Source organism: Coccinella septempunctata, chromosome 2 (genome assembly GCF_907165205.1).
Source record: "Coccinella septempunctata chromosome 2, icCocSept1.1, whole genome shotgun sequence".
Lineage (NCBI taxonomy): Eukaryota > Metazoa > Arthropoda > Insecta > Coleoptera > Coccinellidae > Coccinella > Coccinella septempunctata.
Window position 1 is genome coordinate 15,478,727 of NC_058190.1, and position 26,748 is coordinate 15,505,474.

Consider the following 26,748-nt stretch of genomic DNA (forward strand, 5'->3'; position numbering starts at 1 on the left):
CGTTCCCAGCAGTACCGCCTTCTGCATGACTCTATAGATATTTTCGTCCAGCTGAAGTTTCCTCAAGTTCTCTAGTAGTTTCTTCGGTATCAGGCCTGTAGATGATATGACAATAGGGATGGTCTTGACATTTTTCAGCTTCCACTGTCTCCTGGTTTGCTCCTCGAGATCTCTGTACTTTGAAATTTTTTCAGTGTGCCTATCTAGAAGATTGTTATGTCGATGAATAGTGCTCTGTCCTCATCCTTATTGAGCAATATTAGGTCTGGTCTATTGTGGGTTATTTTTCGGTCTGTGAGAACCGTGTGATCCCAGTATAGCTTGTGATGTTCATTTTCCAATACAGCATCCGGATGGTAATTGTAATAAGGAACCTTTTTCGAACTTAGAAGTTGGTGTTTTAGTGCCAATTCTTGGTGAAGAATCTTGGCAACGGCATCATGTCTATTTTTGTACTCCGTGCCAACGAACTTCTGACATCCCCCGGTGATGTGCTGGATAGTTTCATGTGTCGCACAGCCATAACGACAGCTATCATCCGCCACTGAGGCATCCTTGGCGATATATTTCATGTAGTTCCCTGTTGGAATCACCTGATCCTGGATGGCGAGCATGAAGCCCTCTGTCTCAGGAAACAACCTTCCGGAAGTCAACCAGTAGTTCGACGCAGATATGTCGACGTAATCATGGTTGACCTCATTCTGGTGCCTCCCATGCAAAGGTTTGCCAATCAGTTTCTGCATTTTACTTTCTGCAGAGTGTTCGACGGTTTCTAAGTGGTCCTGCTGTAGCTTTAACGGTGTAGAAGTACCAGCAACACAAACTACTCGATGGAGTTCTGACGAAGCTGCCTTGCTCAAGAAATATTTTCGAAGTCCTTCAATTTCCTGGGACACACGGTTGGACAAATCAACAATTCCTCTACCCCCAAGATGTCTTGGCAGCTCTGTCCGTTCTATTGAGCTTTTGGGGTGATGTTTATTGTGTTTAGTCAGCATCGTCCTTATTTTTCTCTGTAAAGCTGCTAAATCGGTGGTCGTCCAAGACATGATACCGAATGAATAGCTCACCGCCGAGCAAGCGTAGGTGTTAATCGCTTTTATCAGATTCTTGCTGTTGAGACCAGTTCTCATTATCCTTCTCAATCTTCGGGTGAACTCCTCCGTTAATTCTTTCTTCATCTGGGTCTGATTGATTTTTCTTGCCTGTTTTATGCCTAGATACTTGTATGTGTCTCCTTCCTTTAATGCTTCAATTTCTGCACCTTCCTTGAGTTTGAACGTACCATCTTCTATTTTTCCTCTCGTTATGTTGAGCAGTCGACATTTTTCTAATCCAAACTTCATTTTGATGTCTTCCGAAAATCCTTCCACCATTTTCAGCATCTGTTGCATTTGTTTTTTGGTAGATGCGAAGAGTTTCAAATCGTCCATGTAAAGTAGATGATTCAGTTTCATCATAGTTCTACTGCCGCTTTTGATGGAAAATCCGTAGTCCGTAGAATTCAATCTATGAGACAAGGGATTCAGGGCCATGCAGAACCACAGAGGGCTCAGCGAGTCTCCTTGGAAAATTCCGCGTCTTATTGGAATAGGTCCTGTTGTAATGGAGCAATCTGTTGCTTTCATTTGAAGACTAGTACGCCAGGTTGACATGGCGTTTTTCAGGAACTTAACAATATTGGGATCCACCTTGTAAATCTTCAAGATCGTCAAGAGCCATTCGTGGGGTATAGAATCGAATGCTTTTTTGTAGTCTATGTACGCAGCGTAAAGATTCCTCCGCTTGGAGAACGCTTGATTGCAGATAACTGAATCAATTATTAGCTGTTCTTTGCACCCTCGGCTGTCTTTGGTGCATCCTATCTGTTGCATGGCGATGATGTTATTCCTTTCGCAATGGTTGTGAATTCGATTTGAAATGCACGATGTGATTAATTTGTACATCGTTGGAAGACATGTGATTGGTCGGTATTTGGATGGGTCTTCTGTATTCCTTTGGTCTTTTGATAACAGGTACGTTGTGCCATGTGTAAGGAATATTGGCATTCTTTCAGGATTTTCAATGACATCATTTATTGCGGAGGTCAATTTGTCATGCATGATCCAAAGTTTCTTGATCCAGAAGTTCTGTAATCCATCAGGCCCAGGTGCTTTCCAGTTGTGTAGTCCTCTGATAGCTGATTTTACTACTTCTTGTCATGCTGCATCGGCTCATATTTTATAGCTTCAGATTTTTCATCTTCAATCCATCCGGTATCTCCATTGAACTGAGGTTTCGTTGATAATTGTTCGGTCCAGAATTGTTCTATGGCTTCCTTTGGTGGTAACTTTCCATTTTCTACATCAGACGATGTAAGTGACCGGTAGAAAGTCTCTTCCGACTTTTCGAATGAATTATTGTCTCTTTTTCGGCTATAATTGCTTTTATATCTCCTCAGGCGTTCTGCATACAGACTTAACTTTTGCTTCAGAGTGTCGAGGCAGTGGTGAGCTGTAGCATTCTCCGTCTCTCGTTCTGTGTGTGTTTTTTTTCTATCCATGATTTCTTTGGCAGCTGACACAACCTTACTTCCGCGATTCCCGTTCAAGTACTCCGTCAGTCGTCCAATGTCTCTTCTTCTTCTCTCTGTTTTGTGTTGATTTTATTATTATTATTATTATTATTACATGGTCAGATGCTTGCGCAAGTTTTCCTGTCCATCCTTCGGAGTTCCGCTGGATTATGCCAAAGCTCAATTGCAAGACTCAAACTGCGACAGATGTGATTTTAAGTATTTAGTTCACTCTTGAGTCTTCCTCTACTCCTTCTGTAGTATTCTATTTCGAGCTTTATTTTCGATTCGAAGCTTCCCTTCGCATCCCTAGTATGGTGTCCTCTTTATGGAACTTACATTGACAGGTTAGAGAGGGTACAGGCTAGATTTCTCCGATTTATCGGTTTCAGGACTGGATTTTGGTTGGCTCCTGGCGATACAGATAATTATTTAATTCATATAAGACACTTCGGGATAATAAGTCTGGAGAATAGGAGGCAGATCAACGATATCTCGTTTATTCTTAAATTAATGTCACACCGTTTAGATTTTCCCGAGATTCTACAGTCGATCGATTTTCACGTCCCATCGAGTCATCTTAGACAGCATTCCCTTTTTTACTTGCCGCCGAGGAGAACCAACTCCGCTAAGAATTCTCATCTGTCTAGAATGTTGGACCTATGTAATGCTTATGGAACCAGATTAGATTTATTTTCAGACATGAGCTTGCGTTGTTTCAAGAAGAACCTGAAGTCAATTTTCACTTAAGTATTTGTATCCACATTTTTGGTTTGTTTTTGTTGCTGATTGAATATTTGAATTTGATTTTTGTTGTTCTAAATTAGTAGATATATAGATTGAACGTATTTATTATGTACAGGGTGGGCAAAGTTGGTGATACCTGAATTACAACTTTTTCAACCCAACGAGATAGAGGCAAATGCATGGCACATTACGGTCGTCTTTTTTCGAGAAACTGATAATGCCATCAACTGCATTACGATATCTCCTCTTGTTTTCGAGTTATAGGTCAAAATTAAAATTTCAACTTTGGTCATTATCTCCGTTTCTGTTTAAGCTAGGATGTTGAAATGAAAACATTATACAGACACTTTTTTGATAGCAATCCAGTGGCGTACTATGGTTTTTTCCAACAGGTATATTTGCTGAGCTATATCATAAGGATGTATTTTTTCTTATGAAAACAGTAGTTTAAATGACTTAGAAAGACTGAGGGTGATGTATAATATATTTCTGCAACGGTAAAAAAATGGCTATTTTTTCTCTTATTATCTTAAACTACTGTTTTCATAAGAAAAAACACAACTTTATGTTATACCTCCAGCAGATAAACCTGTAGGAAAAAATCATAGTACGCCACTGGATTTCTTTCAAAAAAGTGTCTGTATTGTGTGATCATTTCAACATCCCAGCACAAACAGAAACGGAGATAATGACCAGAGTTGAAATCGCCCAAATTTAAATTTTTGCCTATAACCCAAAAACAAAAGTAGATAAAGGAATGCAGTTGATGGCATTATGTATTAGTTTCTCCAAAAAAGACGACATGTATGGTACATTCATTTTTCTCTATCCCGTTGGGTTAAAAAGTTGTAGTTCAGGTATCACCAATTTTTCCCACCCTGTACATAATAAATACGTTCAATCTATATATCTACTAATTTAGAACAACAAAAATCAAATTCAAATATCCAATCAGCAACAAAAACAAACCAAAAATGTGGATATAAATACTTGAGTGAAAATTGACTCACCAATTTTGCCCACCCTGTACACTATCTGTTTTTGCTTTGTGAGTGCTGTTTTGGGTGTTTTTTCACCTGTGTGCATTCATTTTGTAAATGAATAAATAAATCTGTTTATGCTGAATTCCATCATTTTCACCTACCCTTAGTATGTACTTGTAAACTTCATGTTGCTCTAGTGATTTGATGCTGGTGGACTTATCTAGTACAATGCTTTCTTTGGTTGTAAAGGTACCTTTGACGAGATTCAGCAATGATGATGATGATGATAATGACCCTTGACGAATATTTGTCTGGACCGAATTACATTTTTATGTCATTGCCGAATTCTTGAACTTTCTTCAGTTGTTTTCTCAGTTCCTCATCATACTTAGCAATTTATTTTAGGTCGTCCACATACAGCATATGGTTGATTTTCTCTGTTTCGTTTCTGCATATGTAGCAGGTGTTGGTGCTGTTTAGGATTGAGCTTGAGGGAATCAAGGATATTCAAAACAGGAACGGACAGAACCTCCCTGGTATATGTCCGTTTTGATCTTAATATCTTTTACGGAGATAGTTGAAGTTCTAGTTGACATATGTAAGTCAGTTTTCCACAAGGTGATGGTTTTTGTGAGGAAAGAGAGCAGTACCAGGGATGTTCAGTATATGTTTAATGTTTCGATTAACCAGCTTCAAGATCGTTAAAAGCCATTCGTGAGATATGGAATCGAATAATAATAATATAATAATAATAATAATAATAAGTAGTTTATTTCCTACAGGATACATTCCCAATTACAGGAAAACACAAAAGAGAAAAAATTGAGAATACAGATACATATTGAAATGGTGCACAAAGTAATATAATACAAAACAAATTAACAATCCTCACAAAATCCAGGTGTGGCGCGATAAATAGGTCTGCACTACGGCCCGAGGAGAGTCGAAAAAAATGTCACATACATTGGCGAGCGAATTGATTATTCCACAAGCATAATTTATAGGAGATCGAGAACTGGCGTTTGTTCTCCCCGTCCCACAGTAAAAGACCATGTACCTTCTAGAACCCAAACGGGGAACCAGAAACGGAAGACAAGACAAAAGCTCTGGACAATCGATTTTTCGACTAATAATTTTGCATATAAATAATAGTGCACATATATTCACCCTATCCGTAGTGGATACGGTACCGAACCTAGAGAGTAAGAGATTATTGTCATAGCCTATGGGAGGATACACACCGTCCTGCCTCCACATTAAAAACTTGTAAAATTTTCGCTGCACCGACTCAATGCTCTTCCTATGGCAGTCATATATGGGTCTCCAAACGATGCTACAGTATTCCATTCGACTTCTTATTAAACAATTAAATAGGGCTATCAAAGTATTTGAGTTCTGAAAGTTTCTAGTGTTTCGAACTATAAATCCATAGGTTTTATTGGATGAGAGTATCAACTGTCTCATATGCGGCACAAATGAACAACCACTGTCACACACAATCCCCAGATCCCTTATCTCGGTTATTCGAGATAGCATTGTACCATTGATGCAATAATCGAAATTGACTACCATTCTCTTCCTTGTGTATGTCATAGCATAGCATTTAGATATATTCAAACTCAATCTATTGTCTTCGCACCATGTTGATAGGCTATCAAGTGCTGCCTGTATCTTAGCACAATCAGTGAGACTGAGTGTTTGGAGAAAGATTTTAAGGTCGTCCGCGAATAACAATACTGATACATCAATTACATCCACTACATCGTTTACAAACAGGAGAAAAAGTAATAGTCCAAGGTTGGAACCCTGCGGGACTCCAGATGTCGCACAAAACTCCACAGAACAGTAACCCTCAATCTCAACACGACATAGCCTGCCAGACAGATATGACCTGATCAAATTGATCAATTTAGGGCTGAAGCCAAATTTATTCTTCAACTTATCAATCAAAATACTATGATCTATCCTGTCGAAAGCCCTCTTGAAGTCCGTATATATAACGTCTACCTGACCTGATTTATCCAATGAACCCAGCACCCTCTCGAAAAAATGAAACAAGGTTAGTTGTCGTCGATCTTTTGGACACAAATCCATGCTGGCTGTCAGTAATTTTGTTGCGGACAGAGGGAAAAATAGAATTGTAAAGGATGATCTCGAAAACCTTCGAAAAATTCGACAAAATGGAAATTGGCCGGTAATTCGAGATCATGGATTTTTCACCCTTTTTAAGAACGGGAATTATTTTGGACCGTTTCCAAACTGAGGGATATATGCCTGTGGATGTGGAAAGATTGAATATGCATGCCAGAGGGGCAGAAAGTGCTCCTATGCAGTCCTTCACCATGAAACTAGGGATCTCATCAAGCCCAGCAGTGCGTTTATTTGAGAGTTTCTTCGACGCCCTCACTATATCGTCCTCCGTGATTTCACCAATACTAATGAACTGACAAAAATCATCCTCAACATCGCCAAAATCATAAGTGTCACAAGGCGTATCGTACACACCACCAAAGTGCTGCGTTGACGATATCCTGCGGCTTATCTATACTTCTTTGACAATCGCTCATAACTCCGGGTATGCGAGAATGACCCCTGCTATCCCTCACAAATGACCAAAAATCCGAAGGATCTGTCATTAATCTCTGTTCGGAAGCTATAACATAATCTCTATAAGCGCTGTTGATTTTAGACTTGAGCAAACTTCTAAGTTTGTTATATTGGTCGCGATTGAAGTCATTATTGAATTTTTTATAGCTTCTTAGGGCAGCTTCTTTGCGATAAATGATACTGATGATTTCGGATGAATACCATGAGGGAAATCGTCTTTTTCTACAGACTTTTATAGGCACCGTTCGCTCAAATATTGCGTTTACAATTGAATAAAATCGGTCACACGCCAAGTTCGGATCATTTTCATTCGTAACAGCAGACCAATCTGTTTCCCAAATGTATCGGTACATATCGATATATAATTCGCTCTCAAGAAGTTGTATCTACGTGGAGAATAACAGGGACTCGAGCTTGAAAATTCAAAGTTCTTTTTACACTGTTCGGGAAGATACGATATTTCCACTGGAGGATGATATGCATCCACCGCCACGAGCGAGCAAAGTGAGTCAACGACATCACACCTAAAATTTGAGAATACTATATCCAACAATGTATTTCTAGAATTGCATATCTCGTTGAATTGCTTCACCTGCGATGATTCAGAAAACATATTGAGTACTAATGAGCGACCATCAAAACAAGATTTCTCAACATATTTCGGACAATTAAAGTCCCCTAACACAATTAAACTATTATTTTGAAATACACCGAATGTCGACAACGAATCAAAAAATTGTTCATAACTTGCCACATCAGTCCTTGGTGGAATATACAGGGTGATTCCGGAGGAGACCGTCAGATTTTAGGTGAAGTATACACTAGTTAAGGCAGTTTCGAAACAATGTTTGGTCTATGGTTGGGGGCCTTTAATGAAAGTCTACAGGGTGATTTGTCCGATTCGACCGATTTTTCTTTTATTCATAACTTTGGTGTGACTCGATCAATCTTGATGAAATTTTCAGTGTAGAACAATATGATTGTCTTCTTTCAATAATTCCAACACTTTCTCAAAAATACAGGGTGAGAATTATGATAAGTTCAGATTAATTTTGCAGGTTGAAAAAACACCCTGAACATTCCGTTTTCAAAAATTTTCTACATGCTTCAGATTCTATCATAAGTTTACATTACTGAAGCGTTTTTAATTTTTTTGGCACACATCCAGTTTTCCTAGAAAAATTTTTCAAGAATGAACAATATCGTTATTTCGCTCCAAGGCATTGAGAATATTCTGAACTAGAATGTAAACCGATGTCGTCCAATGATACAAAGCTCTTCCTGAGTCCTAAAGTAGTTCTTTCAAATTCGAAATTCATATTTAATCACTCATATTCTGATGTATAAAATCATTTAATCCAGAAAATATCTGTATACCTACCTACTTAAACCAAAAAATCTACAACTTATACAGAATAAACATTCGAAACATATCATGAACGGCAAAACTAAGGATTAACACAAAATTTACATAGAATGTTCGAAATGATTCCCCCTTTTTTGAATAGGTATTCGAGACCTTTTTATTAAATTTCCAGTTGACCTTCTAATGAGGGATTGATTTTGCTTCAAGATATTACATTCCTCGAAAATCCTTTCAACTAGGTGTTCTCTACTTCTAATTTCAACCATATAAACTCTTGTTTTCAGATATCCCCACACAAAATAGTCTAAAGGGTTCAAATCAGGCGATCTTTGTGGCCAAGCAATAGGGCCTCCACGACCAATCCATCTGTTCGGATAATTTACATCCAGCTGATTTCTCACATTCAATGCAAAGTGAGGTTGTGCTCCGTCATGCTGAAAGTACATAGAGCGGATATGTACATTTTCCAATAAATTTGGTAAAATATTTTCAAAAAATTTAGGTAAATTTCACCATTTAATCTTTCCGCAAAAATGTGAGGGCCAACTGAATTTCCGTCTATTGTTCCATGCCAAATATTGGCAGAAAATCTGTGTTGTGTATTATGACTCTTCTTCAAATGCGGGTTGTCTCTTGCCCATTCGTGGGAATTGTGGATATTAAAAATTCCATTCTTAGTGAACATAGCCTCGTCGCTGAATAGAATACGAAAAATAGTTCGTTGGTGACTAATAACCCAGCGACAAAATTGTAATCGTTGGGGCAGATCTTGTGGCAACAGTTCTTGCACCTTTTGGTAGTGGTATGGGTGGAATTGTTCTTTCTTCAAAGTCTTGCTCACTTTGCTCTGCGAAATTCCTAATTCGGTACTAATTTGACATACGTATAAAGAAATTTTTTGAATTAAATGATTTTATACATCTGAATAAGAGCGATCAAAAATGAATTTCGAATTTGGAAAATTTATTTTAGGACTCAGGAAGAGCTTTGTATTATTGGACGATACAGCTTTACCATCTAGTTCAGAATATTCCCAATGCCTTGGAGTGAAAAAACGATATTGTTCATCTTTGAAAAATTTTTCTAGGAAAAATGGACGTGTGCCAAAAAAAATAAAAACGCTCCAGTAATGTAAACTTATGGTAGAATCTGAAGCAAGTAGAAATTTCTGAAAACGGAATGTACAGGGTGTTTTTTCAACCTGCATACTTAATCTGAACTTATCATAATTCCCACCCTGTATTTTTGAACAAGTGTTGGAATTATTGAAAGAAGATAATCATATTGTTCTACTCTGAAAATTTCATCATGATTGATCAAGCCATACCAAAGTTATGAATAAAAGAAAAATCGGTCGAATCGGACAAATCACCCTGTAGACTCTCAATGAAGGCCCCCAACCATAAACCAAACATTGTTTCGAAACTGCCTTAACTAGTGTATACTTCACCTAAAATCTGACGGTCTCCTCCGGAATCACCCTGTATAACAACAAAATAATGATATAATGAGTTCTATACATAATCTTACAAGCCACAGCATCTATGGAAGGAACAAGAGCAATGAGCTCTGAAATGTCAACCCGCACTGCACACAAATCTCTGCGTACGGCCACCAGAACGCCACCACCAGCTGACATACCCGTTGTAACCAGGTTCCTATCACATCGGAAAACATCATAGTTGGAAGGAAACAACTCAGAATCGTACACGCCATCTTGCCACCAAGTCTCACTCAGACACACGACATCGTAATCTTCACTTGATACATTAGATTTTAGTTCTAATGCTTTTTTGTAGGCTATGTACGCAGCGTAATGATTCCATCGCTTAAAGAACTCTTGATTGTAGATAACTAAATCTATTACTTGTTGTTCTTTGCAATCCGGCTGTCTTTGGTGCATCCTTTCTGTTGCATGGTGATGATGTTAGTTCTTCCAAGATGGTTATGAATTCGGTTTGAAATGCACGATATGATTAATTTATACATCGTTGGAAGGCATGTGATTGGTCGGTACTTGGTTGGGTCTTCTGTATTTCATTGGTGTTTAGGTAACAGAAATTTTGTGTATGTATTAGGAATATTCGCATTCTTTCAGGTTTTTCAATGACATCATTTATGGCGGAGGTTAATTTGTCATGGATGATCCAAAGTTCCAATATGTTTTTTATTTGTGTAGTACTCTGATAGCTGATTTTACTTATCTAATTGTGATCATATCATGCTTTCTCGGTTCATATTTCAGAGCTTCATATTTTTCAACTTCATTCCATCTGGTCCAAAATTGCTCAATGGTTTCCTTCGGTATTAACTTTCCATTTTCGCCATTAGACGATGTGAGTGACCGATAGAAAGTTTCGTCCGAATTTTCGAATGAATTATTGTTATTATATTATTATTTGGCTTACAACGCATCTCAGTTCGAAAACTATATGAGATTCCAAGGTTTGGTTCGAATTGATCCAACAGGTTTTGAGGACTTGAACTTATACTTAGTCGAATCGATCAGTGAAATCTCCAATTTTATCAAAAATATCAAACTGAAATTCAACAGAAGCATCTCAATTCGAAAACTATAGATATTTCAAGGTTTGGTTCGAATTAATGCAATAATTTTCGAGAAATTGATCTCTTACTTAATCGAATTGACCACTTGAATCTTCATTTCTCTAGAAAGTATCGAACTGAAATTCAACAGGCGCATCTCAATTCGAAAACTATATGAGATTTGAAGGTTTGGTGTGAATTGATCCAATAATTTTCGAGAAATTGATCTCGTACTTCGAGACCACTTAAATTTCCATTTCTATCGGAAGTATCGAACTAAATTCAACAAACGCATCTCAATTCGAGGACTAAATGAGATTCCAAGGTTTGGTTCGAATTGATCCCACAGTTTTAGAAATTGAATTAATACTTCGTCAAATTTATCAATGAAATCTACATTTCTATCAAAAGCATCAAACTGAAATTCAACAGACGCATTTCAATTCGATAACTATATGAGATGCGTTCGTCTTGGTATGATTATTGCAGTATAATGAAGAATATCTCCTGTAGATCATTGTGAATTTTCGATGAAAACCACTTATTTTTTCGTGCTTTTGAAATCTTCTACCTATTGAAATAAATTCGGAAAAAGTGATATGCACACGAAGAAATGATTCCAAACTTTTCAAATTCATAGGCAAAACTCATCCATTGAGCAAAATATTCACGAGACGAGACGAGACGAAACGGGACTCTCCGAAACGCGACTCTCGTGGGCATTACTAATATTCACTTTATATTTTGTATATACAGGGTGTTGCACGAGTCGTTGGCCATAGCCCAATGGTGAATGCAGGTCATCCCGGCCTTTCAGAAAACTTGCTTGTTTTGTATCCTAAGGCTATTAGTTTCGGAGATACGGGGTGATTCATCAACATTGGCCTAAATCTGCGATACCCATAACTCTGGAATGTCCGATTTCGAACAAATTTTGTGGGTTTGTTCACATCAGAAAGCTCTTCCAAACGGTTCATGAAATATCAATATATTCAGGGCAGTACTCAGAATATCATGATTTTTCATTCAAGCCCCAAAAATCTATATTTTTTACATCCCCTATAGAAATTTCGTTATTGCCATAAAAAACTACGAAATGGTTTATACCATTCTAACGAATTCAGTTTTCACTTTGCATGGCACACTTGTCACAAGGGAATAGGAACCGGACGAATTCATATTTTATGTCATTTTTTCGAAATGCGATCCTGTTTTCATTCTTTCGGTGATAATATCTATTGTCCTTTGCCGAGATTCTGATTTTTTATTTAATTCTGTTCAATTCTTTTTCATTTTTATCCCGAAGCACATACTGAGTGTTCGTAAAAAAGTGTTTAAAAGTATGCAAAGTCGAGCTGTGAATTCTTTTGAAATTACATATTGTATTTAGATACAAATGATTGAAACCCTCTTGGAAAATGGAATCCGTAAGTGTATTTGCTTCATAACACACATAACTATTGAAATTTATTTTTCCGAAAAACCTTAATCTTTTTATTTCCTTTCATAAAACAACAATGAAACCTGAACCGGACGAATTCATGTTTTATGACATTTATTCGAAATGCTGTCTGTCCTGTTTTTATTCATTTGGTGATATTATTCATTGTTTTCGAACGAGATTTTCAATTTTTTTTTAAATTCTGTTCAAATCTTTTTCATTTTAAAGCCTCAGTTCCCACTGAGTGTGCGTGAAAAAGTGACAGACACTTTTGACTTCACGAGAGCATTTGCGGCAGAGGATAGAAGAAGCCTGTGCAGAAGTTAAACAAAATCACGATATGATAAGCAGGGCAATATTTATTGTCCTTAAAATCCGATTATTCAATCTGATTTTAAGCGCTAGAAAATGTGTCGAGAAGGAAGAACTCCATTTAGGACATCTCTTATGATAGTACATTTTCATCGTTGAAGAATGAATTTCAATAGGTACTTATGTGTGTTTTGAAGCAAATACACTTACGATTTACACTTTCCAAGATGGTTTACATCATTTGTATCTAAATATGTAATTTCAAAAGAATTCATAGCTCGACATTGTATACTCTTAAACACTTTTTTACGAACATTCAGTATGTGCTGAGGATTTAAAATGAAGAAGAATAAAATATTACAGGACCGCATATCGAAAAAATGATATAAAATATGAATTCGTCCGGTTCCTATTCCATGCAAAATGAAAATTGAACAAATTATGTAGTTTTTCATGGCAATAACGAAATTTCTGTAGGGGATGTAAGAAATATAGATTTTGGGGCTTGAATGAAAAATCATGATATTCTGAGTACTGCCCTGAAAATATTGATATTTCGTGAAGCGTTTGGACGAGCTTTCTGAAGTGAACAAATCCATAAAATTTGATGGAAATCAAACCTTGCATTATACAGTTATGGCTATCGCAATTTAGGTCAATATTCATGAATCACCCCGTATCTCCGAAACTGATATCCTTAGGATACAAAACAAGCAAGTTTTCTGAAAGGCCTGGATGACCTGCATTCAGCATTAGGCTATATGGCCAACGACTCATGAAACACCCTGTATGAGAAAACAATACCCAGCAAACCAACATGTTACATGCATAAGGGTGCCACATAACATAAACAGAACATTTGAAACACAACTGTGGATTTATAAATAAATATTCCATATACATAACGTTCTCATTTCACGTGATACATATCAAACATAATATAATATTTATGTATCATATACATTAATTTGTTATGTTTTTCATGAAAAGTATATGGTATATCAATTTTATATTATCTATGATATGTATCATTTTGAATGAGAATGTTATGTATATGGTATATTAATTTATAAATGCACAATTTTCATTCAAATGTTCTGTTAATTTTATGTAGCAATCAGAGCATTAAATCCATATTATTACGATATGAGAGTATACACATAACATATACTTATAAGTATTAATTTTTCAGCAGTCATCCCGACAATGAAACTTACGGCAAGGGCGTCGCCAGCTTTTGACTAAGGGGGGGGGCAATGGGGCAATATTATGGAGGATAAAAAATATGAACGCCTGGTAAATTCGAAAGCATGAAGCATTACATTTTGGAAGTCATTGCCTCGATGACTATTGTGATAAAAACGGTTCTAATATCAATAATCGATGTATAAAACTTCCCAAGCCCTCGACAGCACAAGAACTAAATCAAACTTTCAAACACAGTTATAATTATTTATTTCAACAAAAATAATATTTAATTAAAACATAAGCTGCGGGGATTTTTTGCAAAACTTTCAATCACTTTATCATAAAAATTATTTAGGTTTTTATTTATTATAGCTCTGTGTACGCTCATCATGGCCAGACCATTAAGACGATCTTCTGCCATGGTGCTTCTTAGCCATGTTTTTAGTCTTCTGAGGCTACGAAAGGATCGCTCTACTGTACAGGTCGTGCATGGTAAAGCGATCAAAATTTTTAATGCTCTTTCCGTTTCGGGAAAAAAGGATTTTGTTTCTTTTAGGACATCAACAACTGTTAGATCTGTCAGATTGAGCCTGTCGTGCCACAATTGCTGCCAAAGTTCGATTTCATTCTTTATGTTCGGTAAATCATAAAACTGGGCAATAGATTCACAAGTTCGTTTCAAATTTTCAGTTGTCATCTTTTGCATCTGCGCCGGGTGTAACTTAGATAATGCGAATGATGGCGTGTTTTCTTCAGCAAAACGTACTTCAAGGGAGGTGATGATTGAATCTAAGTATGGTATTACCAAAGACCTCTTCCAGTGTTCTGAAGGGCTTTCTGCTGGATGATTGCTTCTATGACGTTGTTTCCCAGTAATACGCGGCACTGATGTAATGTCCTCCTCCAGTCCGACTTTCTCCGCAACAGCAGTAGCTTCCTTTATAATTTCGTTTGTCACTTTTTCCGGATTTTCACGATGGTTTTTAATTAAAAGTAAAATCCTTTTAATGTGTTCCGAGGCTTTGACCACGTCCAAAGCTACAGATTGGAGTACGTTGACAACGGGTTCCATCAAAGCCGAGTATTTGGCTACCAACATAATCCCGAGAATAAAAGAAATTCTGGAAGTAGCCGCATGCAGTTGGAATGCACTTTTCCGAGTTGCACTATTTCCTTCCTGTGATGATGTTTGTAAGGCTTCCAGAATTACTGGAAGATTTTCTTTAAAAACTCTGATGGTTTTGTGTTTCTCACTCCATCTTGTCTCACAAAGTCTGGAAATATTAGGTATTAACTTCCTTCTCAAAACTGATTCTCGAAAAAAGTTAATAGTATCTTTGGTGGTTCCCATGGCAATTCTAATTTCAGGAAGTGAATTTAGATCATTGATCACTAGATTCAGTTTGTGGGATGAGTAATGAAAGTAGAGGGCTTTGGTGTACTTTTTGCGTAAGATCGCTTGTACCCCTCCTTCTTTTCCTGACATCGTTGAGCATCCATCAAAACCAAAACCAACGCATTTATTTATATTCAGATCTTCTTTTGTCAAAAACTCATCTATGCTATGTGCAATCGATTTCGCATCCAAATCTTTCAGCTCAATGAATCCGATAAACATTTCTTGGACTTTTTCATCAAAATATCGCATCCCAATCGATAGTTGTTCAGTGCCAGAAATATCAGCTGTTTCGTCTACTAGCACACTATATGATGCTGCTTCTTTCACTTTTTCCATAATATCAGCCTTAATAACGCTTCCACAAATACCAATTATTTCATTTTGAATTTCCACTGAACGGTAGCTTGCATTCTTTTTGCCTTGCTCATTGTGTTTCTTTAAAATCAAATCTCCCGCGTCAATTCGCAGCCTGTATAAATCCTCGAGAATACCTTCACCATAATGTTTACCTCTCAGTGCTAAGTCGTGTGACCCGCAGAACGTAATGCAGGAAATAATAGATTTTATAATTTTGCGATTTTCTTCAATTATTGTCTGGGAATATTTGTTCAGTTGCACATCGACAGGCACACCTTCGAGAAAAGATTTAGCAGCTTTCAATGCCTCCTTATGGAATTTTGTTTCAATGTGCTTTTTGCACTGCTCGTGAATATCTTTGAACTTACAAAAGGGCCTTATAATAAAAGATCCCAATATGCCTCTAAATGAATTTGGATTTGGTGGGAACAACGTACAATATTTACAAAATGCTCCTTTTTGGCGCCTGGAATATACCAACTATGGAGAGTATGTTTCCAACCAAGAATAATTAAATTTTCTCTTTAAATGTTTTGCATCTTTCGCAAAGTCATAGGTCGCGGAAGGAGACCAACAGTTTTCAATCAATTCCTTCTTCTTTTCTGGTGATAACATGTTTGCCCGTCCAACATATCGCCCGATATCATTTTCATTGCAGTCATCCTCATCCATCAATGAATCAGGATTCGGCGCCAGAGCCAGATATCTAGAGGAACTAATCTAGAGTTCCTGCGACTGAATATAACCTGTTGTGGTTGTGGTGATCGATGAAGACACATGCGATATTGTCGTTACTTTGTCCTGTTCATCGCTGTCGCTACTTGATCCATCAGTTTTTTTTCGTTTCAAACTTCCTGCAAAACAAAACACTTTTTTAGCAGTATTTATATCAAGGATCTGTTCATCTGTTTTAATTTGTATTTAATTAAACCACAAATATAATATATGTTTTTTTCATAATTATTTACTGAAAACGAAACCATTGTTTAGTTAACGTTGAATGTACAGAGATTGAATCGATAAACTCGTTTTTAATAAAATAATAGTATTTTTTAACATTTCCCTTCCACATAAACGATCCTTTCTTTTCACATCAAGAATATGCCAGATAAAATCAAAAATTATATTCTTAACGATTATTATACGTCTCTATCTAGCTGTGTATCCGTTGCCAAAGCTATTAGCTAAAAGAAATAAAATAAAAATACTAGCTCTAAGTCCAAGATTAAAGCAGTACATAACTTACCAAAATACTTTCTGATGTCCATTTTGATAAGACGATGAATGGAGACACACTCAGAAACTTCACAACTCAACACTGAGATGATGAGATATTATTATTTAACAAATATAAATCAATATTGACTAACACAGGCAAGCCTAAGTCTTATAATTGATTTCCAATTCGCTTATTCAGCTTGCTCACGTCTTTATATACCCAAACGAACATCACACTAGAATGTACGGTAACATTGTATCTGGTCTAGTAAATGCTACCAAATTCTAGAGTTCATTGAACAAGCGCTATCTAGCATCGAGTAGCAATACTAGGTTTTACAAAGATTGTCGATTTATTCAACGGTAGGTGTTTCTTATGAACATTTATAGATGACATTGTCCACAAAACCAATTAAAGTTGTATGTTCGTAACAATAACTTCTACTTAAGGTATGCCGCATACAAATTATACAAAACTAACGTGAATGCTACTGAACGGTTTTCGTAGAAAGAAATGCAATGCACACACACACACACACCATACCTACCATCTACCTTCATGTTTTTACACTGTTTAATATTAATGGCCTTGCGTTTTGGCAAATCTGATATAGTCGTAATGAAAATGGCGGCGATTTTGAAAACGGATGTCAAAATCTAAATGTTGAATATTTCAATACTTTGTACAATATACATTAAACTTTGTGAATTTATTTACGTTTTGTCATGCGATGCGAAATTTATTAATAGGTAAGGAAGTCAATTGCTCGCACTTTGGTCGCTTTGCGGCTAGCTACATTTGATCTCTAGCCCCCCCCCTGGCGACGCCCTTGACTTACGGTATGATTTATTGAATCGTAAAAAAGTACAAACATCAGTACTGAAAGTAGCTGTTATCGAAACTGTTTTATTCAATTTCTTACTATTAGCGGATAGAATCCGCCAAAATAGGTGAATCATAAATGAACTTTGATAACTTTCATAACCTCAATTATTGACGTTCGGAGGAAAAAGAAGGGTTGTGTGATTATGCTGAATGTTCACATTCATGCATCAGTATGACAAATTTATTATATATATTATTATATTTGCAAGGATAGTAAACCTGATTCCATTCGTCAGAGATACAATTTTGTGTATATCTGATTTTGTGTGACAAATGAAAAGCAAATACTCGAGTTATTTTTTAAAACATAAAGAATGCGATTTTAGTTCGAGTTTTGGGAATTATTTGGTTTCCGCATTGATATAAGACATAAGAAGCAATTTTTATTCCATACAGTTAATATGGTGCACTTATATGAATAGTCACATGTTTCCATAGCTAGATAGGTTGAAGGGACCACTCAGGAACACAAGATGTCAAAAAGTAAGCAGGTTCGAGCCCGGAATGAGAAGGAATTTTAGGTCGGAGCGGGAGACGGAGACAGCAACGGATCGTAGACATAGGTCATTATAGTATATCCAAATCCAAGAGGCCAGCGGTAAACATTGCAGCATGCAGTGATCACGCGTCAAGAACGTGATAACGCAGAGGTGTACTAATAAATTGAATTCCGAGAGCGTTATATTTTAAAACTTTTTGAGTGTTCCAGTTCCGGTGAAAAATATGTATGCTTATCTACGAGTCTCAGTAATGAACAATAAGGCCCGGTACTTTCACGTGCGAATAAATAAATTTATTCGCATTTATTAAGTCTTATTCGTAAGATTAGTAAAAATGCAGTCTTTTCACTTTCAGATAGTGTTATTCATCGAATAAATCTGTCATTGAAACTTAATTAGAAGAGTTTATTTGTCATAGATCGAATGTCGGTATGTCATTATTGGTTGAATAAAATTTATTCGAAGGTGAAAGTACCGGGCCTTAATCTAAAGTTCCCACTTTAATACATACTACGTATATAAATGTGTAACAATATTTTTTGAAGAGTGACTAGTCCGTAGTGTCGTCAGAAGATGCAGAACTTTCTTCTAAGTTGACGATGACTGGTGTTATATCATCCATAATATTATCCAATTTCCACATGTCCACCTCAACTTTTTGTTTATTTTTCTCCCTCAACCATTGTTGGATATCACTCTTTCTGAATTGTGAATTAGGAATTTTTTCCATTTTCCTTGAATGGTAAGGAGCATTATCTAAAACTACTATAAAATTTTCCTCCAATTTAGGAAGTATACCCTCGAACCACTTTTCGAAGGACTGACCATCCATTTCTTCATGGTAGTCACCAGTTTTTTTGGATTGGAAAGTACAGAGTCCTCCAGTTAAAATACCAGTGTCACTGCCAATATGAGACACTATAATTCTTTACCCTTTGCCTGGAAAAATATATTCACTTCATTTGAAAAAGAATGTTAAAATTGTTTTCCACAAAAAAGGTACTTACATCAAGTTTCACAAAACTTTGATTGCTCGATCAACGATTTGGCATTCGATTTCCCGAAGGAAATCATTGAAACTTTCATTTTCCGAATATATTGGAGGAGTAGCAGTTGAGAATATTCAGAATGCTTATGACCAACTTATCGACTGAAAACTAATTGACGTTCATCTGTCAATCGATCGTTGATTCTCTGATCAAGCTTTATGAAACCGAGGGTTAAACTCAAAATTCAAGACCTTACCAGACGGATTTTTTTATCCAGTAGATAGTCCAGCAACTAACGTTTGTCGAGAAGACGTAACTGTTTCATCGGTCCACACTTTGGATTTAGTATGACCGGCATTTACCCAAGTTTCATCCAAGTAGTAAATCTTCCTGTTTTCATCACGGAAGGCCCTAATTTTCGTGAGATAGTTTCTTCTCCAACATTTAATGTCGTCACGGTCCATTAAAAAACCGTTGCGTGGGCGACGTCCATATTTGAAATTAAGTTTTTTCAATATTATAGAGAAGGTACTCTTCTTAAAATTTGGCAAGTTCGAGTCTTCGTTAACTATTTTTAATACTTTCTCTATAGTCGGGTGTTCATTTCTGAAGAAAAACTCGTGAACTTTTCGCCGTATTACATTTTTATCGAAATCTGATAAGGACTCCCATTTGGTGGTCCGATTTTGATTTGTTGCCGGCTGTGATAGAACACCGGAATTTATGTATTCGGAAATAATTCTCCTAACACTTCGAGCTCCAATGCCAAGTCTCTCAGCAACTCGGAGTTCTACGTCCTTCAAACACATTCCTGCATTTTGAATAATCTCAATTTTATAAGTATTCAAAATCATTTCTTTTATCTCGGCACTGAAGTGTCGTTTCAGACGTCTCTTTTTTGGAGGACTTAAGTCAACACGCGATTCCTCAGCAGTATCAGTACTTGACATTATCTTAAATGCTTGTAACTTGAATAACTTGCTACAACTATAAACCAATTTACGAAAGAAAAAGCAATGAATGACCTCTGCAGTTCTGCACAACAATTCGCATACAATCAATGAATTAAACGTAATGCGGTTCTGCATTACTCCCACCTGCAAACATGGCGTTCCTGAAGCTTTGACCAATAAGAGGAGTACCTCAAATAAGATCACGCGTTAGTCAGTTGGATTACGCTGGCCTCTCGGATTTGGATAGACTATAAAGAAGTCTCAAGTATGAATACTGACAATCAATCAGGTGTAACAATAAATTATCGTTTTGGTACAGTTTTTGCCCAAAATAAGTACGTATTTCATCAAACATGGCCATCCATTGAATTTTGGATGTCCTTGTATTTATTGAGGTTATATTTCAAATTGGTAGCAGATGTTCTGTACCAGAGCTATCATCCTTTGCACATAGCATGTAAGGTACAAAGTACCTATATGTGTACCGAACATGTAATATTGCAGTTTCGTTACAGTATACATAGCGAAAGGCGGACTTAGAGCTCTCGTTGGACAGATAACGGATAGATCGTGTACGGAACTTTGCTATGTAACACGGAACGTTGCAATATGTATGATACGTTGATGTTATGCAATTGTGTTTGCTGGGTAGATGTTCTCTTTTAATTTTTATTCAATCCATACCTTCACTTTCTATCCTGGCACATTACTTACTTGATCGAATCGTAATGAGTGATGATGTTGGCGAGTTTTGAAAGAAGCATATTCGAACTGGGCCGGTGTTATTCCAACATCTTCCATGAAATTTCCCAGCATGAAGTCTACCTACATGGTAAACTCGTAATTTTTTTTTACACAAAAATTGATCCTTATACTCACCAGATTTTTGTATTCGTCGAATATCTTCTGATAATCGTCCTCATTCTCGGCATTATTTGGTTCAAAAACTGAAAATTGAGAAATACTTCAATAATGAAACTGGTAACGCCTCAACAGGAAGCCGACGAATAGAATAATATCAATTAATTCAGATGCATCATTATTACAACAATCTGAACTAAAAAATGACATTTCGGATATAAGATATTGATGAAATAAACTGAGATTTCGAAGAAATACAATGATTTTATTCACTGTAGTTTTACATACAAGTCAATTTTTGAATGCAATGACATTAGCCCAAATCGAAAATAAGAGATTTGTTTCGTGGCGGCGCCACCATGTTCTATCCTTGTTCTATCAGAGAAAGTCTAATGATACTCTCTCGTTTTATTTTGTTCTGCGTTGATCGATTACAAATTACACTAATCTGTGATTCCGAGCGATCAACGAATCCACAAAAAATGAACTGGACTATTTCGTCAAATGTTAACAAATATTTGAGATTTTCACTTAAATTTTCGTCATAAAAACGAATCTACAGATATTGCAACACTATCGAAGGATTCGCAGGAGTACTTACCATTTTTCTTCAAGATAATTTCTGTTTGACAAATTGTATTCATGAGGAGGGTAACTCAACATGATTTCAATAAAACACAGTTAATTGGCTAAATATCCAATATATTCAGTTGACGAAAACGGAATTTTCACTATACTCGTGAAGAATATTTGAAGAACAGACACGAATAGGTTCATGTTTCTCTGTTTCTTAATACATGCTCACTGTATTACGTATTTTCAATACAGTTTCTTTGATTAAATATCGCTGAAGTTGCCATAAAACTTAGCTGTATCTGTCCCGAATGTTCGTTCATCTGGTTTGGTTCTGCCTCAAATTCTAACAACAAAGGGTGTTAGTCCCACAACACCAAATTCTCAGCTGTAGTTCTTGATTGTCTATACAGAAAACTGATAGACATGTTGAATAAATGAATGTTGTACACCCTTACTCGAAACTAATACATTTTCACACATATCAATTGACAACAGCTAAATAGCGCTACCTACGGTGGAAAAAACGAAACTTAACTCTTAATTTCAAAGTTGGAAAAACCTAATCTAATCAGTGCATACACCATGTTTTTGGACATCTTAACAAACACTTACTTATTTGAGGTTATATTTGATTTCATAGAATATCAACAAAACATATACATACATTGATACTTCACTGACATGAAGTTTGATGATACAAGGCACCAAATTTGAACTTGTAACAGATATATTAATGAAATTTTCTGTTGTAGGTTTCCTTGTACAGGTCTGGGATACCACTTGCTTGCTGGTTGACAGTCGGGAGTGGGGTATTTTTCGTATGGAAGAAATAGTATACTATGATAAAGCAGCATCCCGAACACCATACGACTTTTAGGCCAGGCGCAAATTGAAACGCAGGTTGGTAAGGTGACGCAGCTTTTTCCTGCACATACTATCTGACAAGTCACCGCCGCGCTTTATTTGCGCGGTCTTGATCTTTTCTATATTTTACAAAAACTCACGATGCGTCACCTCACTAACCTGCGCTTCTATTTGCGCCTGGCCTTATATTCGAATACGTAAATTTTGAGCGTATGAAAATATGAAAACATGGTGTAATTGGCACTATATCCAACATGATAAAATGAAAATCTCATAGTTTTCCGAAATGTCATGAAATATAGGGAACTCTAACGATTTGTCAAAATCAGCTGGGGGTTCGCTGTCGTGGGGCACACAAGCTTTTCTCTCCATTGATTCACATGCTGTTTTGGTCGAGTATTGTGTTATGTGCATGTTTTTGGAAAAAATGTTTTTCCCTACGTTAGGTTAGAGTGATTAGACTATAACTTTCTAAGAAATGCCTCTTTACACTGATAATAAAAAGCTTTGTGTGCCCCACGGTAATGAAGGGTCAGCTGATTTTGACAAATCGTTAAGGCGCGTATACATCTGAGCAAAATAGCCGAATGAGCACGCCTCACCGAATGAGCGTTTATGCGGAAAATTTTTCTTTCCGACGCATGAACAGCATGAGCATGTATTCGTAGCCGCTCCAACGGATGTGTCAGTTCAGTGCTTACGAACGTAAACGATGGAAACTTAGAAAAAAAGAATCATTCTATGTATTCTATGTTCTAAGGACAGAAAACTTGGGTTGTGCTAGTGCCTCTTCCATAATTCTGTACGAGTTGCTAAAGAAGAAGAGACGACGGCCTACTAGATGGTCTTCACAATTATATCTACAAAGAAGTCGAGACCGTAGCCTCAACAGCACTTTTTTTTGCACGACATGAATGTCGTGTCACTCTGAAAAGTGAGGGCGACAAAATTGGCCGGTTTTCATACTATTTTATTAAATTCAAACACGTTTCTTGCGAGAAATCCATATTTGAATGTGTGCGTTCGGTTCGAGAAAATAAGTCAACTAAACCCGTCCACACTGAGCACGAATTTTCTTTGATGGACCGACAAATTGCGGATCGGCTCCGCGCAACATGAGCGCGTTCGGTGCGGATCTGTTTTGTCCGTCCACATCTGAATGCTCATTCGGCGCGATGTGCTCATTCGGCTGTTTTGCTCAGATGTGTACGCGGCTTTAGAGTACTCTATAATCAAAGATGAACCTCTTTAGCCGCGTACACATCTGAGCAAAACAGCCGAATGAGCACATCGCGCCGAATGAGCATTCAGATGTGGACGGACCAAACATACCGCACCGAACGCGCTCATGTGGCGCGGATCCGATCCGCAATTTGTCGGTCCATCAAAGAGAATTCGTGCTCAGTGTGGACGGGTTTAGTTGACATCTTTGCCTCGAAACGAACGCACACGTTCCAATATGGATTTCTCGCAAGAAACGTGTTTAAATTTAATAAAAGAATATGCAAACCGCCCAATTTTGTGGAGAGTAACCCACGAAAATTATTACAACAAAATTAAAAAAGAAGACGCATGGCGCGAAATCTCACAAATTTTTCAAAAGGACGTAGCTGAAATACAAAAAAAAATAGACAGTCTAAAGGGATCGTACCGGCGCGAAAAAGCGAAAGTAAAGAAAAATATTGGGACGGGAAAAGGTGAGTCTGAAATTATTCGAAAAATAACTTTTTAGAAAATGGGTGTTTTTACTCGCAGGTACCGATGAAGTTTACATTTCAAAATGGTTCGCTTACGACAGCTTCCGGTTTCTAGGCGAAAGGGATGAACCCCGAAGAACAGTGAATGTAAGTATGCTATTAAATTTATTTAAATGTGTGATCCTTAACAAATACGAGTACATACATGCTATACATGATTACATATATTTATTTTGCCATGTTAGTGCTCCCGATTCTTTGAAGTATTTGGCAAATTCGTTCCTTATTGCGGCTACACTTTCTTTGTTTCTGCGAGGTATGTTCTTGAGTGGTGGCAGAGATGTGAGTTCCTTTTCTTCAGCTCGCCACGTTCCTAGAATTAGTTCTCCTTCTTTTTCGATATCCAGAGAACCAACTGAAGAGTATAAATGTTTTGAAGTTTTACTTCTACGCAAAAAATTATGAAGACACACAACCGTCATAACTATCAGTGTGGCTTTCTCTGGTTTTAAAAGAAGAGGTTTTCTCAAAACGCGAAACACACTGGAAGCGATTCCAAACGCATTTTCCACTATGCGGCGTGCTCTGCTAAGCCGATAATTATAAGCTCTTTCTGCTGAATCTTTAGGATGATAGCCGCTGTATGGTTTCATAATATTTTCTGTTAATGGAAATGCTGCATCTGCGACAAACACGTATGGCAATTTCAGGAATCTTCCAGGAAGGGGTTTAGGTGCAGGAATATTCAAGGAACCGTCTTCAATTTTGTGATACAGTTTGCAGTTGTTAAAAACACCTCCATCTGAGATTCGTCCTTGACAACCAATATCCACGAAGGTGAAATTGTACTCAGCATCTACCAGTGCCATTAGTACAATACTGAATTGCGATTTGTAGTTTATGTATTCACTGCCGCTTTTTATTGGCGCTTGTATAACGATATGTTTACCGTCGATAGCGCCTAAACAGTTTATTAGGAAAATTCCATACATTTTCGAATTGTTGGGCGATCTCTTCCCACTCTGCAGGTGATGATGGCAGCTAAAAAGAGAAGAAAATTGTTGTCATACATTGCATAACGTTTTATTTTTCGTATTTATTCAGCCACTCGTTCCAATATTATCATTACATTATATGTATGTTTTGTTATTTAGAGTCTGCGGGCGGAGAACAGTCCGTACTGCTAGAAGACATCGAAGCCCAACCTGAAGTTTTTTTTTTGGTGTAGCAGGGGGAAAATCTGCAAACAGACGAACACACCCTCTGCTGAGGGGGAACAGTGTGGGGATTCTCACTCTCTGAGCTCGAGACCCACTAAAAACCCTTAACTGCTTCTTCATAGGTTCCGGGCATTTTGCCTATTAACCAGTTGACTCTTATGGTTTCTGGACTCTCACACGATCATAGTCGTGTTGATAGTTGTATGCTGCCTATAGCTTTTATAGGTTAAGCTCTTCTTTGGTTACATTTAAATCCTTAACTGATCTCTCGGTCTTCGGTGGTAGGTTCTTGACCTTCTAGCTTCTTCTGTTGGATCGTAGTCGACTAATCTTCGTAGTTCCTCATTTGGATGTTGTTTGGCTTTGTCGAATATCCTTTCCGCCTTTCTCTTCATAAATTCTGTAACTGGTTCCCATTCCAAGTCCTTGTAGATTTGTTTGTTCCTAACAAACCAGGGTACGTCCATCGCCATTCTAAGGAGTTTATTCTCAGTGGCCTGTATTCTCTTGATGTGGGTCTTGGCTGCGAAGCCCCATGCCGCCGATCCATATGTGAGTTGTGGTCGCGCAATAGTTTTAATCATCGTCAACTTGATGTTCTTATTCATATGACTTCTTCTGCCTATGAGTGGATAAAGTTTACTCATTGCGGCTTTTGTTTTATCAACAGCACATTTGATGTGGTTTTTCCATGTAAGTCCTCTGTCAAGCGTCACTCCTAAGTATGTTGCTTCATTTTTCCATTCAACCTCTTGTCCATCAACTTCAAGGTTTTCTTCCATCCTCAATCTTCTCTTTTGCAGTAATATTGCTTGAGTCTTTCTTCCATTGATTTGGATTTTCCATTTGATGCACCATTTGAGTAATTCATCTATGGCTTCCTGCAGTCTCCGGTGTATGATCTCTGGGCGTCGATGTCTGAACGCTATTCCTGTGTCATCTGCGTACAAGGTGAGCATATTCCTAGCATTCTTCGGGATATCATAAACGTATATTACGTAAAGCAGAGGTCCAAGTACCGATCCTTGTGGCACTCCCGCTTCCAATTGTCTGGTTTGAGAGGTTGCTCCATCTATCTTCACATAAAAGTTTCTATTCCTCAGATAGTTCCTTATAATCTTGCATAGCTTGGTCGAATATCCTGCTTTTTTCATCTTGTAGATTAGGCCTTCGTGCCATACTCTATCAAAAGCTCTCTCGATATCCATCAGAACTAATCCTGTGGCCTGTTTTGTCTGCATTCCTTCGGTGACGTATTCTATGAGCCGTAGTAATTGGAGTTCAGTCGAGTGTTCTCGTCGGAATCCAAATTGTTCGGGTGGGATTATCTTCAACATTTCTGTTTTCTCATTCAGCCTTTTGGCGATAACCCTCTCGACGACTTTTCCTAGTGCTGATAGTAGGCTGATCGGTCTATAATTTTGAGGAAATTTCCGTTCCTTTCCAGGCTTGTTGAAAACTATCATTTCTGCAGTTTTCCATC

The 26,748-nt window shown here is 37.3% G+C and overlaps 1 protein-coding gene across 3 annotated transcripts in view; it reads right to left on the bottom strand.

The window, feature by feature from the left end:
* The window catches only part of LOC123308343 (cilia- and flagella-associated protein 36), a 239,007-nt gene that overhangs the window by 103,497 nt on the left and 108,762 nt on the right, over positions 1-26,748 (bottom strand). For 2 of the 3 annotated variants that reach the window (XM_044890957.1, XM_044890959.1), the window contains exons 2-3: positions 20,927-20,994; positions 20,762-20,872 (exon numbers count right to left, since the gene is read on the bottom strand). In XM_044890957.1, the coding sequence (XP_044746892.1) occupies positions 20,762-20,872; positions 20,927-20,994 (179 nt within the window). Of the gene's footprint in view, positions 1-20,761; positions 20,873-20,926; positions 20,995-26,748 lie in introns of those variants that run through there. The other variant, XM_044890958.1, reaches the window with a different exon arrangement.